Source organism: Paramisgurnus dabryanus, chromosome 23 (genome assembly GCF_030506205.2).
Source record: "Paramisgurnus dabryanus chromosome 23, PD_genome_1.1, whole genome shotgun sequence".
NCBI classification, from domain to species: Eukaryota; Metazoa; Chordata; class Actinopteri; order Cypriniformes; family Cobitidae; genus Paramisgurnus; species Paramisgurnus dabryanus.
The window spans coordinates 17524658-17541312 of NC_133359.1; the positions used below are offsets into that span (position 1 = coordinate 17524658).

At 38.6% G+C, this 16655-nt stretch overlaps 1 protein-coding gene across 1 annotated transcript; it reads right to left on the reverse strand.

Moving 5' to 3' along the window:
* Positions 1-1033: 1033 nt before the first annotated feature.
* LOC135780831 (C-signal-like) lies at positions 1034-4029 on the reverse strand. Its single transcript, XM_073813280.1, has 6 exons — positions 3881-4029; positions 3746-3797; positions 2175-2362; positions 1906-2061; positions 1718-1828; positions 1034-1487 (listed from the first exon to the last, which is right to left on the reverse strand). Exons 1-6 carry the CDS (start codon positions 4013-4015, stop codon positions 1374-1376), a joined length of 756 nt encoding a protein of 251 aa, XP_073669381.1. The 5' UTR covers positions 4016-4029; the 3' UTR covers positions 1034-1373.
* Positions 4030-16655: the final 12626 nt, after the last annotated feature.

Consider the following 16655-nt stretch of genomic DNA (forward strand, 5'->3'; position numbering starts at 1 on the left):
GATTGTTATTCATGCTTTCATATCATCACGTTTTGATTATTGTAATTCGTTATACTATGGTTTATCGCAGCGCCAATGATCTCATCTTCAATTATTGCAAAATTCTGCAGCTAGACTTCTGACGCACACAAAGAAGTGTGAGAGGATTACACCAGTTCTCATAAAAATAAAGTTTGTATTGTATTCTATTGTACATTACACAACATTTACATAATCTATCATTTCTAAAATATCCATCCTATGTGTAATCAAGTGAAGGATCAATAAAGACATCCTCTACAATCATTTGGACAAATTAGTTTTTAATTTTCAGATATAATTGTAACATAGGTATACTTTCTATAATGTAACTAAATGAGAACAAAACATAACTCCATTTAGTGCGCACATTACATTACTACAATTTGGATCAAGCCTGTCTTGAGCATTTGGCCATGGGTTTTCGTCCACCACTTTGACCTCTCTGTTGGTGCCCATGCCCACCTCTCTGATGGATCCCTTCTCAACAAGCTCTTATTCCTTGCTATTTGTCCTGCTTCATGTTGAAAGAAATTGCCAGTGTTTACACCCCCACTTTTACAGTATATCTACTGTAATGACCAGTTGTGGTTACAACTATGTAAAATCATTTAGCAATAAAGAGTATTTATCATAATTTATGTATTCGTACAAACAAACATTTTATTTACGTAGTTCTCAAAATCCATATAGGCCTATATTGCTTAAATGAAAATATATAGGTTTACAAAATGGTTTAGTGATTAACCATTAAGATCAGTTGGATTTAGTGCTGGTCAAATGTATTAACGCAAATGAGATGAGAAGCATATCAAAAGTATTGTGAACATTGCATTGTGAAAGACAATTTCTTCTTATGAAAGGTATTTCTTTGATGACACAATGATTAGGTGTGGTGAAAAAGTGAATGTATAATATTTTATGTTGTACGTATAGGCTCTCTTATATTAATGGTCTTCTTCAGTGCACTGTTCTCAACATGCTTATCTGTCAATATGACCACGTAACTTTAATATATCAGAATAATATGGCTGATAAATGGCATTTGACTCAATCTGTCTGCCTCATGGTTTATATTCATGAAGTAAAAAACCGTGACAGGCTATTAGCAAACAGTGTTTATTTTAAAGACAGTATAAACGCACCATAACATTACATCATAGGGTCATAACAATAAGATTTTCTATATATTCTTATAAATGTATATAATTTATGTAACACTACACCCACAACCATTGACTCGCATGCATACAGGTATATAGAAACAAGTGAAAAGAGGAAATTCATGAATATTTAATCCAAATATTCGTTCATTAGTGGTCACCAAAAATTCACACTTGCACACTGTGTGGAGATCACCAGGGCAACGTTTCTCCATTGTAGCTCACAAATCCTCCATGATCTTTCTCGGTTAATCCACAAATAACAGGCAACACTGATGATATGCTCTCTTCTACACTCATATCTGCCTGTTTATAATAAATAAATCGAAAGAATGGTTAAAATGCAGTCATTTCATTTAAAAATCTTTAAATTGTAAAAATAAAATGTAACATTCTGTACTTTTGTCTCAAATTCACCTTAAAGAATAAAGGGTACTTACCAACAGCAATATGTTGTATACTTTAATGTTTTGTTTAATTAAGGGTGGGAGGCATGCCCAAAAAGTTTGAGAACCATTAAATTCTCACATACTCACATCTGCTCCGCCCAGATCAGTTCGCACCCAACCAGGGTGCAGGGCGACGCATAAAATTCCCTCTGCTTCCAGATCAACTGCCAAACTTCTTGTAATCATGTTTAGCGCACTCTTAATTGAAAGAAACCACAAAATCATGCATGTAAACCTACCTGCAACCAAATAAATGCATAACAATAAAAACTCACCTTAGATGGCCTGTAAGCGTAAAGCTTAGGAGCTCCCATCTCGCCCCAGTTGAGTTGAACAGACCCCAAAATAGAGGACACATTGATCACGGCCGATCTGTGAATTCCCATTCCACTGCCCTGACCCGCCGCCTCTCTCAACAATGGCAGAAAAGCCTGCAAGAGACCACAAATAATTCAATTATTAAACTATGTTTCTTATGTATGTATCAGTATGTCCATCCTGGTTAGTTAACTTTTTACTTTGACTATAATAAAGAAATAAGTACCTTTGTCACAAAAAGAGGAGCCACTGTGTTGATCTCATATGTTTTCATCATGACATCTCGGGTGACGGTGTCCAAATCACAGTGGATGTTAATAGCTGCATTATTAATTAAACAATTTAACCCATCAGCACCCACAATAGACTTCACTTCTTGAACTGCATCATTCACGCTTACATCACTGGTTACATCTGGGGATACAAAAACATTTTTAGGGTAGTTTAAGTGTCTTAGTACAGTTTTGAATAAAAAAAAAACGTATTCAATTTTTAATTACATTAACCCTTATAGGTTGTTGGGACATTTTTGGCCATCTTTGTTTTTATTCAAATGTAGCTTTTTTAAGCAAGTGACCAGGGCCTGCTTAAAAGTGAATGGAAACATGCCAGTAAGCAGGGAGGTGTTGATGATGTGCGAGTCAAACAAACGAGGCTTTGATGATCAGACGTGCATTAAGAGCACCCATACTTCAGTGTCACTCAGTGGAGAAAAAAAATGGATTTCGGATACAAGTGTAGTAGTGTGTCCTGAGGTTTGTGGTGTAGAAAATTGGTTGCTGAGGGATTATTTTTAGTTGGTGAAAAGGCAAAAGTCATCATCAGCTGACAATGAGGAAGTGGGTGGAGCGGGAGAGGGGTAGGGAAGACTCAAACTCAACACTACACTTAAAAACAGGTGTGGTTATGTTTAATGACTTTGTGAATCGAGTTTAATAGGTTTCAAAAATTTTCTAATGAATATCTCTACTGTTTCTCTATGTTCACAATAACTCATTTCCACATCATGTCATTTCCACCACCACCCTGTCTTTCCATCACCACACACATTTTTTAAATATTTAAAAAGTTCATCACACATTAAAAATGTATGCACAATTTATGAGATCATGCTTTACTTAACAACTTAAGTGATTCATTTATTTGCTTAATAAGCTCTTACTAAAACCAATATTAAAGTTTAGAGTGTGACAGGCTTACAGTTCAGCATTTGGTCCTTAGGGCAGTTAATTTATCTAATTGACAAATGTATAATTATTGTACATTGTGGGGAAACAAAAATGGTAAAACTATTCTGGAATGGCATTAGTTATTCTATTTTTAAATAACAGCTGTATAAAGATGTGGTGGAAATGACATTTGTTCATTGCAGGTCTGAAAAAATGTAAAATATTAACAATTTCCCTTGTAATCTAAGTTTCTCCTCTTACAGACCTTAGACAAATTTCTTAAACTTATCTGACTCTGTTGGGTGACTTTTGAGCAAGTTTTTTTATTTTATACAAATTAACAAGGCTAAAGGTGCCCCTATAGTTATAGAAACGGCCATAAATGCAACAGCACTTTGGTATTTAAATATTAGACCTTTTCTAGTGTGATATGTAAAAGGCAAAAAACGTGTTTGTTAGTGTTTTTTTCCGCGAGCAGCAATGCAAATGACAAACGCCTGTCCTTTGTCTTAACCTGTTGGACAAATATCTGCAGACGCAACCCTTTTAAAAGTTCTCGTTTAAAATGCAATAATGTTTAAAGCAAGTCCTTAATTTTTATTCACATGTATGGGATACATGCACTTACCAAGAGTTACTACATGGACCTCTGGATGAGATTTGGCAAGTGCTTGCAGTTCCTACAATAAAATCAAATGATAATCACTCGTTTATGTACTGTAATGTGCTTTAATGTTGCTTTCTGACTTCAGATCAGGCATACAGTACCTCTGCAGCGGTTGCGATGATTTTTTTTGGGTCTTTCCGGGGTACTGAGCAACTGTCGGACCATCTCCAGTCCGAGCCCTCTGCTCGCTCCCGTGATGAGTATTGAATGACACTTGCTGAAGTTTAACATCTTTAAAACACCAAAATCTTCTTCTTCTTCGATGAGTTTTATTGGCAGTTTGCAATCAATGTGCATTACCGCCATCTACTGGACTGAGGTGTGATCACATTGGGATGGAATAAAAATACTTATAAAAAAAAAAAAAATAAAAAAAAAAATAAAGGACGAAAACTAAATTCTACTTGCTAATTGGGTTTCTTTAAGGAAAGCTATAACCGCCCTAACTGAGGACTGTGTACTGGTTACACTCAATAAGTTTTCCATTGTTAAGTCTTTATTTACCGCTTTCTTCATGTTTTCCCTTTCCCTGGTGTATTGTGTGCATTCTAGAAGTATGTGTTTTACATTTTCTGTTACTCCACAGTTTGTGCATATTCCAGTCTGATGTTTTCCTATAATATGTAATCCACTATTTAAACTTGTATGTCCCATCCTCAGTCTTGAAAACCATGTTTCCTCCTGTCTTTCCAATCCACTAATTTTACTAGAACACCAAAATCTTTGCGCGCTCAATCTTTTAAGTGTTTGTCTAATCATGTGTAAGACTCTCAACCCAAATGAATGGGAGGAGCGAAGTTGCTCTCCGTGTCCCGCGGAGAGAGAGAAAATGCGCATCACCTGTCTCATATTAGAGTTATAAAAGGAGGTTAATTCAGGAGTGTGGGCCTTTTGTGAATTGCTGAGTTCCTTACAGCTGCCGTACATGAGTTGATTTTACTTTGCGAATCGCTCTCCTATACGGGGAGGGAGGGATTATTTAAGTTTTCGAGTGATGTTGAACTTGGCGGCCGCCTTTTGATGTTTCTCCGAATGCTGTACCCCACAACACCTGTGTTTTGTCAAAATAAGCCTGCTGCACACCAAACCCGTTTATGAAAAAAGAGACGCTCACGTTCTGTCAAACGTTATGCTACTACTTCGTTATTAGGTACAGTTTTGACTAGCAAAAAGAAGAAAAAATCATACAGAATTTACATATTTAGGTTTTAATTTTGTACCTTTACGCTTTTGTGACCGCAGCGCCCTCTACTGTCTATATTAAAGCAATGAGTCAGCTGGAGGGGCAAGAGTACAGCTACAGAAGAGACTTATCCCCAAACTCTCACATTCCCTTACACCACACCCATGGAAGTCCCAGGATGACAGATTCCTTCAATCATGGGATGCACACAGAATATTCCAGGATGGAGGAATCCCTCAGGGCTGAAGACTATGGCACTTACAGGTTTATCCATCCACTTACAGTACATGTGATCGGTTACCTCCAGTTTCTCATCTAAGCTCCAGATCATATCCTGAATAATGGGTTGCTCAATCTAGCCATTATCAACATGTAGTGGGCCAGTCATATGGCTCCATAAGTGGCCCATGGCCATCACAGGAAGCTTATTATGGGATGACATCAGTGAGTGCAAACTAGTAAAAATGCATACATTTATATATGCCTCCTCTCCTGATGCAAAATAAACTCTTATAGGTAAAATCTGTTTCTCTGATCAAAAGAATAAAAATAATAAAGTTAGATCCCTTTTTCTTCACCTATAATCTCTTATTGGAATAGATTATTTAATAATTTGAATTGGAACAAAATTTGGTCCCTTCAACAAAAATTTTCTTAATAAAGTGTCTTTTAAATTAATATATCAATTTTACCCTGTCAAACATTTCATGAAGAAATATAAAACGGTTATTGATATAAGATGTTCACTTTGCCAAGTTCAAATGGAAACTGTGCACCACTTATTTTGGACATGTCATTATACTAGACAGTTTTGGAAAAAAATTGAGAAGTTCATTAATGACAATATTCAGGAAGATATATATTAATTTTTAATTTTAAAGACATCGTTCTGGGATATGAATCTGAGTCTACAGATAAAAATATCGGTTTTATTGTAAACTTAATTTACTTTCTGTGCAAATTTTATATACACAAATGTAAGTTCACCAACATTAAACCACTTTTTAATGTATTTCTGAAGGAGTTTAACATGTATTTTAACTTGTTTGACTCTGTGGACCCTGTACCGGGTCCAGAATTATCTTATTTTTACTTAATATAAAATATTCCTTTAATTTTTAATGGTCTGTCATGGACCCAGTACCACATAAACTCAGCAAAAAAAGAAACGTCCCTTTTTCAGGACTGTGTATTTCAACAATAATGTTCTAAAAATCCAAATAACTTTACAGATCTTCATTGTAAAGGGTTTAAACATTGTGTTCCATGCATGTTCAATTAACCATAATCATTTAATTAACATGCACCTGTGGAATGGTCGTTAAGACCTTATCAGCTTACAGAGAGTAGGCATTTAATGTCACAGTTCTAAAAACGCAGGACACTAAAGAGATTTGTCTACCGACTGTGAAAAACACCCAAAGAAAGATGCCCAGGGTCCCTGCTCATCTGCATGAACGTGCATTAGGCATGCTGCAGGGAGGCATGAGGACTGCTGATGTGGCTAGGCAGGGGCGGATCTACCGGGGTGGCACGGGGTGGCAGTTGCCACCCTAAATAAAAGCATTGCCACCCCATATGCCACCCCAGCGCGGGTATCCTAATATATATAATTTATACCCGAGTAGGCTCTTTTAACCAGAAAGGCAATGTAGTTTTTCTCTGCGTGTGTTTGGGGGTGGGAGACACATATCTGACGATGATTGGTGTGTGTGTCTTAGACGGGGTGGGACAACCACGTAGCTGATGGTGATTGGCTTAATTTCCATCGTTAGCCAACCAGAGGCAGCAGAGTTCATACACAAGCATGCAGTCAGTCCGAGCAGAAAGTCTTTTACAGTGTAAAAAAAGTCCGCGCAGATTTGCCAACTTAGTGACTTGGTCGCTAGATTAAGAAACTTTTTAGACCCCTTTAGCGACTTTATTAAAAAAGCGACTAGGACAAATAGCGATCTTTTCTGGCGTGGTTGGAGACGTTTGGAAACTGCGGTGAAAGGATGCATCGCCCCATCCAAGGCACTCACATGCAGCCCGGTTCTCGCGCTGCAGTCCATCCCTTCCGAGTCGCACAAACCCGCAACAACAGAGCGATGGGAAGTACAACGAGCTCAAAACAAAGGTAGCGGACGCAAACACAAAGTATAAAAAGCACAAACGTTACTTTTCCATCGTTGAGGTTAAAGGCAAGAATGATTATTAACGTGCAACTTATGCTCATGAAGAAAGAGTCTCTTCACGTCTGTAGCGAGTAATTCTGATCTAATAAAGCGCCTCACATCATCACATGCTGCCAAAACAAATTCTCTTTAGTGTCTTAAAGTGGTTAAGTTGAGCATCACATCGGCAAATCAGAGTACTAAATACGGTCATATTTATAGATAAATAATGTTGCATCAGGATAAATAAAAAAAAATTAAATTGATATTAAATATTGCACGAGGTAGTTGCTTGGTAGTTAAAACAACTGAACTGCAGGTTTGTGTAAGCAGTAAATATCTTTTAAGCAGTTCTTTCTAGCCCGTCATGTCTTGTTAGCTACTGCATCAATCAAAATATTCCATACGTGCATATGAAATCGCTCGTTATGATATAGTCTAATGTTTTTATTTGTCTTCGTTAAGGAGACAAAACTATTCAGTGTTGTGTATGTTTAGAAAGCTTGAAAGACAACTTAATGCGGCATTTTCCAGGATATTATTAAAAGAAAGGCTGATATCCATTCTTTTTACCAAAAAGAATAGAAAAATCAAATACTACGGGAGTGGAAGGTACAAATAAAACAGAAAAATATGTTGTGGAAGGGAAAAGAATAGATGAAGTAATGAAGGAAAGAAACATATGGATGGCAAAGAGCTAAAAAGAAGTGAAAAGACAGAAATCCATCATGAAGTGAGTGAAAGGATTAAAGATGAGGGTTATGAGAGAAAGAGATGTTTGCCTTTCAAATATGTTTTACATAAATGTAAGGAACATGTGAGATTCTTATTTGTTTTCCACCAGTTTTGACGCGTATCTTGCTTTCTTGTATATATCACTCAAAGTCCTTATTCCTTTACAGTGATTTATTCTTCTTCCAAAATTTCAATAAACACTCACATTTGCAAATACAGCATAATCCAACGATGTTTTCTCAACAACTTATTTGAAGAGATCGATAAACTTAAATATGCTATATAACAAAATAATGAGATGATAGAGAGACGGTCAAAAGCTTGTGTTCTTCCACTAATTATGAGCACGTATAGCATATGCGTCGACAACTCTTTAAGTGAACTACAAACAATGACGTAACTGCACATGCGCAGTAGGAACAAATATAAACCAGATAAATATAATACACACAACAGGAACTGACTTATTTACAAACCTTATTGAACCAAAATTACATAATAAAAAATATGAAAATAATAAATTCTAAATATGGATTATAGCTCTTACATACCCACCCCTAATTGACAGGCAAGCAGACTGACAATTAACTTTTTTTTTTTTTTTAACAAAAACGATAGAGCCATGCTAAAGAAATATGTACATTATGCATCACGTTAAAGACAATAAGTGTCTATTATCAGTCCTTTAAGGCAGAGAAACACTCTTTTTTATTTGAGAAGTGTTAACTGTCCATTTCACAAATAAGGCACAACTTGTCAACAGGCCTTTCCAAGGTATTGGTCTTAGTTTTAACCAACACACGTCTTACCAGTCCTTTGTTATCTGGGAACGTTTTCATGATTCTTCCACAGATCCATGAGTTTCTTGGTGACGAGTCATCTATTATCAAGACAACATCTCCAACTTTAAGGTTTTTCTTTACCTGTGTCCATTTTTGCCGCTCCTGAAGCAAAGGCAAATACTCACGCACCCACCGCTTCCAGAATAGGTTAGCAAGATATTGAATTTGTTTCCACTTGCGACGTGCATACATGTCCTCTTTTTTGAAAAGTCCAGGAGGTAAGGCTTGTTGTCCTTTCATTAATAACAGGTGATTAGGTGTTAAAGGTTCTGGATCGGCGGGATCATCCGTTGAAATGGTAAGTGGTCTGTCGTTTATTATTGCTTCCACTTCACACAGGAATGTATGCAAGCTCTCATCAGTAAGTGTTTGTTCTTTCAGCACAGATTTTAGGATTTTTCTAACAGACCTTATCTGTCTTTCCCACACTCCACCGAAATGAGATCCAGAAGGTGGGTTGAACATCCACTGTATTCCCTTTTGCAAGAGAGTGCTTTCAATTTTTGATTGATTCCACTGCTGAATGGCTTTGCGCAATTCAACTTCAGCACCAACGAAATTAGTGCCATTGTCACTTCTCATGATTGACACTTGGCCTCTCCTGCTTACAAAGCGTCGGATGGCATTTAAACACGAGTCTGTGTCTAAAGTATGTGCAACTTCAATATGCACAGCTCTTGTTGTTAAGCAGGTAAACAGAACCCCATATCTTTTAACATTACTTCTACCTTGTTTGACCTCAAACGGTCCAAAGTAGTCAACCCCGACGTTGGTAAAGGGTGGTTGATCTGGAATGATTCTGTCAAGTGGCAGCTCTGACATTTTCTGCTCTGATGCCTTTGCTCTGATCTTTCTACATGTTACACATCTGGAAAGAAGCTTTCTTACAATGGAGTTTGCAGAAGGAAGCCAGAATTTCTGTCGCAACCTTGAAAGCATGTAGTTCCGTCCACAATGTCCAATTCTCTCATGAATGTCTTTTAAGATTAAAGTTGTGACATGTGAGTCTTTGGGTAAAATGATTGGATGCTTTGAATGTTCAGACATTGCAGATCTACCAAGACGACCTCCAACTCTTAGCAATCCATCCTGAAGTGTAGGATCCATTTTAGAAAGGCAGCTGTTCTTTTTCACAGATGTGTTACCTTTTTGCAACATTGACATTTCTTCCTTGAATTTTTGTTTTTGAGTGAACTTGATGATCTCATTTTCAGCTCGTGTTAAGTCCTGCATTGTTAGAGCCTTGCAGTTTTCTGCTGGGGAATTTGTTTTACAACTCAGGCCTTTTTTGTTTAAGCTGTGTTGTACGAAGCTGTCTTTGAATCTAAGGATCCATGCCACGGCTCTCTTTAACTTGTACCAGTCAGAGTAATAGTTGATCAATTTGTTCACAGCATCTGTGCCATCCACTGCATACACAAGATTTACTGAAGCTGAGTGTTTCACTTCACTGTCATCTACTTTTTTTGATAGATCACAATTTGACTCGGGCCAGTTGCTTTCTGGTTCTTTGAGGAAAGAAGGACCATTGATCCAGCTCACGTTTTTCATGAACTTTTCACAAGTAAGTCCCCTTGATGCACAATCTGCTGGATTCATAGATGTATTGATGTATCTCCACTGTTGTGGTCTAGTTGACTCTCGTATGGTGGCAATTCTGTTTGCAACAAACGTTTTGAAGCGAAGACCTTCATTGTCAATATATCTCAAAACAGTGGTGCTGTCAGTCCAGAATACAGAGTCATGTAAGTCTAGTTCCAATTCTTCTTTCAGCATCTTGTCCGTTTTAACAGCAACGACAGCAGCAGTCAACTCCATACGTGGAATGGTGGTCTGCTTTAATGGCGCCACACGAGATTTCCCCATCACGAAGGCACAGTGTGCGAGTCCATCAGCATTCAACAATCTGAGGTATGAGACAACTCCATATCCTACCTCACTTGCATCCGAGAAGTGATGCAGTTGTGCAGAGGTGGGCACTCCAAAGTCCACTGGTTTTATACACCTTGTTACACTGAAGTCAGCTAACTGATTTAACCCTCGTAACCAAGAAGTCCATCTTTCTGCACACTGTTTTGGAATGTCCTCATCCCATGTGAGTTTTTCTTTGCACAACTGTTGCATTAGAATCTTTGATGGCAATATTACAGGTGCTAGGAAGCCCAAGGGGTCATAGATGGAGCTTGTGACTGACAGGATTCCTCTTCTGTTCACAGGTTTTTCTTTCAAATTAATCTTGAATTTGAACACATCTGAATTGGCACACCATAACACTCCTAATGCTCTCTCTGCAGGAAGTGCATCTTTACTCAAATCCAAGTCTCTGACACCTGCAATTCTTTCACTTTCTGGAACAGAGGCCAACAGAGCACGGCTGTTGCTTGCCCATTTAGTAAGATGAAATCCTCCACTCGCGCACAGTTTTGTGAGGTCTTTGTACAGTGTAACTGCTTGAGAAGAACTTGAAACAGACTTTAAACAGTCGTCTACATAAAAGTTCTTGAGAACTGTATTGACTGCTTCGACCGATGACTTGGTACGATTGTCTTCTGCTGTTTTCCTAAGGGCAAAATTAGCTACACTAGGAGAAGACTTGGCTCCAAAGAGGTGGACAACCATTTTGTATTCCTCCAAGTCCTGATTTACATCTCCATTTGGCCACCATAGGAAACGAAGCATGTCGCTATCCTTTTCAGGAACTCTCACTTGATAGTACATAGCTTCAACATCTGCAATCATGGCAACCGACTCTTGTCTGAAGCGAGTAAGCACTCCAATAAGTGAATTTGTCATGTCTGGACCCTGTAGGAGCTCACTATTTAAAGACACTCCTTGAAAACTGGCAGCACAGTCAAAGACCACTCTTAGTTTCTTCTTCTGAGGATGGTATACACCGTGGTGAGGTATATACCAAACTTGACCGTCTTGACGACTTAAGTGTGATTTATTCACTTTGACTGCATAGCCTTTGCTTAGCATGTCGTTCATGAAACTTGTGTACTCTGCATGAAAGGAGGGATTTCTCTGAAATTTCTTCTTGATATTCAGTGCTCGCTGAACAGCAGCATTTCGATTGTTAGGCATTTGGGGAACAGTTTTCCTGATAGGAAGGTCAATGTAATAGTGGCCATCGTAAAACTGCACTGAGTTAGACACAGATTCCATAAACTGGTGATCCATCTGCGACAATTCAGCTCTGTCATCACAATCTCTTTCAGGAAAATCGTGGTTGTACTGTTGTATCAGCATCTGTTCCACACTCTCAATGGAGATTCTGTTGACTGTAATGCTTGCTTGTGCATCTGCATGCATGCTTTCTTCAACAGGTTCTCTAAGAGGTCCGTTTAAAATCCATCCAAGGGCAGTTTTCACTGCATATGGCCCATCATGCTTACTGTTAATTACTTTCCAAGGCTCTAGAAGCTTGAACTCTTTGTTTCCTATGAGGATTTCCACTTCAGCCTCAATGTGAGGCAACTTCACTTCGCTGAGGTATGGCCATTTGTCAACATCATGTTGTTGTGGAATGTTTTCCTTTGACACTGGTATGCTCATTTGTGTAAACACTTTGGGAAGCTCAATGAAGTTGTTCTCTTCCAATCCACTCACCTCCAAGTCAGTGAGTACATAACTTTCCACTCGTTGCTTTGAGTTCATAGTGCTTAGCATCATGTCAATTTTTCTACCCTGGACATTCAATCGTCTTGCTAGTGCATCAGTACAGAAAGTGGCCGAGCTGCCTGGGTCCATAAAGGCATACACTTCCACACACTTATCACTCTTTCTGGACTTTATCTTGACCGGTACTATGGCAAGAACACAATTGTCTTCAGACCCGGTGCAGGCACTTGTCTCATGACTCACTGTGGCAGGTAAAGTGTTAACATCAGTCTTTTCAACTTTAACCATTTCCTTCTCAGGAATCCTGTCTTGTGTGGTTAAGTGTAACATGCTAGGATGTTTCTTTGCGCACAGCTGACATGTACTTCTTCTGTTACAATCTTTGCTTAAGTGTCCTTTAACTAAGCATCCAAAGCAAAATCCACTCTTTCTTAAAAAGTCCAGTTTGTCTTTATATGCTTTAGCACCGAACTGGTAACATTGCTCCAAGGTATGGCTTTTCTCACAGAAAGCACAAGGTTTTGTGAAGGCACTGATGACTAACGTGCTGTTGGGTTTTATCGCAGTCGTGTCCTTTTGAGTTTCACCAACCTGTTTGATGTCAGTTACAAAACTGCTGCTCTTTCTTCCTTCTCTTTTTTGCTTTGTTCCTTGAAGAAACTTGTTGGTGTGTTTTTTATCACCTGCCAAAGCATCCAGATCTCCAAAAAGTGGGTTTGATATTACCTTTGCTTGTCGGTCAACAAACTCCACCAGCTGAATGAACTTGGCTCTTCTTTTGTTGTGCTCCTCGTACTCGTAAGCATATGCTCTCCATCTTTCGCGCAACTTGTATGGTAGCTTTGAGATAATAATCCTCATGTTGGTAGGATTATCCAACTCATCCATATATTCAATGTCCTCCATTACATTGCGACAAGTGATTAAGAACAATGAAAATGCACTTAAAGACTTTCCATCCTCAGACTTTATTTCAGGCCATTTTAATGTTTTTTGCATTAAGGCTGTTGCAATTTGTAGTTCATTTCCAAACTTCTCATGCAAAAGTTTCATTGCTTCTGCGTAACCACGGTCATCTGGCATATGCTGACAACTTTTTACAAGATCTCTGGGCTCACCTCTAGTATACTGCTCCAGGAAGTACAGTTTGTCAGCACTGCTGTCAGCTCTGGAGTCAACAGCATGTTTGAACGCTTTCATAAAAGACCTGAACTCAAGTGGATCTCCATGAAACAAAGGAACATCACGTTGAGGTAGACAGGACATCTGTTGGTTCTTCACTAGCATTGCTGTGATATCTGTCTGACGTTGCATCACTCTTTGAAGTTCTGATGTTTCATCATTATGACCATATACTTCATTGACTGCTGATGACTTTTCCTTAGAAGTATTTGTTTTCTTAGGTCTGACACTTACAGGCATACTTTGGTATGTTACCTCATGATGCGGTGACTTTTTGACATGTCTTGATGATACACTGTATTTGTCACATTCATATTGCTCCAGTTTTGGAATGCATGCAGCAGCTGGTTGGATACCCTCATTTTGACCTGCATACTGTTGCTGATCTTCACAATCTTGATACACTTTAATTTTAGCTGAAGACATTGCAAGAGCTGTTTCTATTTCCAACTTTTCCATTTCAGCCTTTAACTTTGCCTCTTTCATTTCCAACTCCTGCCTTTCCTTCAAAGTGGCTGCTTTAGCCAACAAAGCTGCTCTGTTAGCTTCTTCCTTAAGACGAGCTGAGGATGCGTTAGATATTGATGATTTTTTGGAAACAGAAGTTGCTTTACTTCCTGACTTACTAGAAGTGTTTGACTTGCAAGACACCATTGAAATACTGTCCATAGCTGTGACTTCATTGTCACAAGTTTGAGATGTCTTTAAACTTGTCTTGGTTTCTTTAATCCACAAGTCCACTTTTTCCATGAATTTTTGACAGCATAATAATTTGGGTTGAAACCAGAAATTCTGATCTGCATCATGCTCTTCATCAACTAAATACAGCAACACTGATCCATTAATTTCAACAAATTCTTCAAACAACTGTTTGTAGACTTTAAACTGTATATTTTCCACATCAAGTAAATTGCAAGCATTCTCCATGAGCAGTTCAATCTCGTTTGATTTTGCAGTTAATTGTCTCAACTTGCTTCTTCTGGCATTTATCTTTAAGTGGAGTTTCTCTTCCAAACCCTTGACGGTTGGCGCCCTCTTGCGTTGAGTCTGTGTAATAGCATCTTCATCGTCGTCTTTGCCGTCCGCCATTATATTAAACTTCAACACGTGCAAATTAACTTATGAATTAAGTTGTTCATCAACACTTCTTGCATGCAGTAATATGATCGATCTCCCTTCAGTCATAACTTCATTGAACACAACATTGCATGACATGATCCGTAGCAAATTAGCCCTTCTGACTCCACGTGCATGGTCTTCTAACGTGCTCTATAATGCGCACTTGCAGTAATTTCTTTTTGCTTAAACAACGTAGAAAGCTTTTGACTTACATGTAAGGAACATGTGAGATTCTTATTTGTTTTCCACCAGTTTTGACGCGTATCTTGCTTTCTTGTATATATCACTCAAAGTCCTTATTCCTTTACAGTGATTTATTCTTCTTCCAAAATTTCAATAAACACTCACATTTGCAAATACAGCATAATCCAACGATGTTTTCTCAACAACTTATTTGAAGAGATCGATAAACTTAAATATGCTATATAACAAAATAATGAGATGATAGAGAGACGGTCAAAAGCTTGTGTTCTTCCACTAATTATGAGCACGTATAGCATATGCGTCGACAACTCTTTAAGTGAACTACAAACAATGACGTAACTGCACATGCGCAGTAGGAACAAATATAAACCAGATAAATATAATACACACAACAGGAACTGACTTATTTACAAACCTTATTGAACCAAAATTACATAATAAAAAATATGAAAATAATAAATTCTAAATATGGATTATAGCTCTTACAATAAATATAAACTAGGCAATCCTATTTTATTTATATAACTGTCTTTATACCATTATGTTCAACCAGTCAGTGTTTTTAGATATTGATAAGCTGTATGTATTAACTTAGTATTAAGACAAAGGGTGCTACAGAGATGCTAAAGGTAGCTGCTTGGGTACTTACTTATAGGAACATTTGTTGTTGCGTTTATTAATGTTATAAAAATTTGAGGTCCAGTGTTCACAGAATATAGTATATACAGTATATAATTTCTTGAATCCACGACAACCATGCAAGGACGCTTACTTCATTGCCACCCTTTGTAGTTCTCATGCCACCCCCTTGCCACCCCATAAATAATTTTCTAGATCCGCCCCTGTGGCTAGGGCAATAAATTGCCATGTCCGCACTGTGAGACGCCTAAGACAGCGATACAGGGAGACAGGAAGGACAGCTGATCATCCTCGCAGTGGAAGACCACCTGTAACAACACCTGCACAGGATCGGTACATCCGAATATCACACCTGCGTGACAGGTTTAGGATGGCCACAACAACTGCTCGAGTCACACCAGGAACACACAATCCCTCCATCAGTGCTCAGACTGTCCGTAATAGGCTGAGAGAGGCTGGACTGAGGGCTTGTAGGCCCGTTGTAAGGCAGGTCCTTACCAGACATCATCAGCAACAACGCCGCCTATGGGCACAAACCCACCTTCGCTGGACCAGACAGGAGTGGCAAAAAGTGCTCTTCACTGATGAGGCAATCTCAATGCCTTGCGGTACAGGGAAGACATCCTCCTCCCTCATGTGGTACCCTTTATGCATGCTCATCCGAACATGATCCTCCAGCAGGACAATGCCACCAGCCATACTGCTCGTTCTGTGCGTGAGTTTCTGCATGACAGCAATATCAGTGTTCTGCCATGGCCAGCGAAGAGCCCGGATCTCAATCCCATTGAGCACATCTGGGACCTGTTGGATCGCAGGGTGAGGGCTAGGGCCATTCCCCCCAGAAATGTCCAGGAACTTGCAAGGGCCTTGGTGGAAGGGTGGGGTAATATCTTACAGCAAGAACTGACAAATCTGGTCCAGTCCATGAGGAGGAGATGCACTGCAGTACTTCAAGCAGCTGTTGGCCACACCAGATACTGACTGGTACTTTTGATTTTGAGCCTTCCTTCATTCAGGGACACATTATTCTATTTCTGTTAGTCACATGTCTGTGTAACATTTTTAGTTTATGTCTTACGATGTTAACTCTTTTAGTGTTCAATCAAATATTTACACACATTAAGTTTACTGAAAGTAAAACCAGTTGAAAGTCAGAGGACGTTTCTTTTTTTGCTGAGTTTATGAGATAC

What these genes read in the sequence shown, in the direction of transcription:
- LOC135780831 (XM_073813280.1), bottom strand. Translation starts at nt 4,015, where the DNA reads ATGTTAAACTTCAGCAAGTGTCATTCAATACTCATCACGGGAGCGAGC. An exon ending in GGTCCATGTAGTAACTCTTG is followed by an intron (nt 2,363 to 3,745) that starts GTAAGTGCATGT and finishes TTGTATCCCCAG; the next exon opens with ATGTAACCAGTGATGTAAGC. An exon ending in ACGCTTACAGGCCATCTAAG is followed by an intron (nt 1,829 to 1,905) that starts GTGAGTTTTTAT and finishes CTTTCAATTAAG; the next exon opens with AGTGCGCTAAACATGATTAC.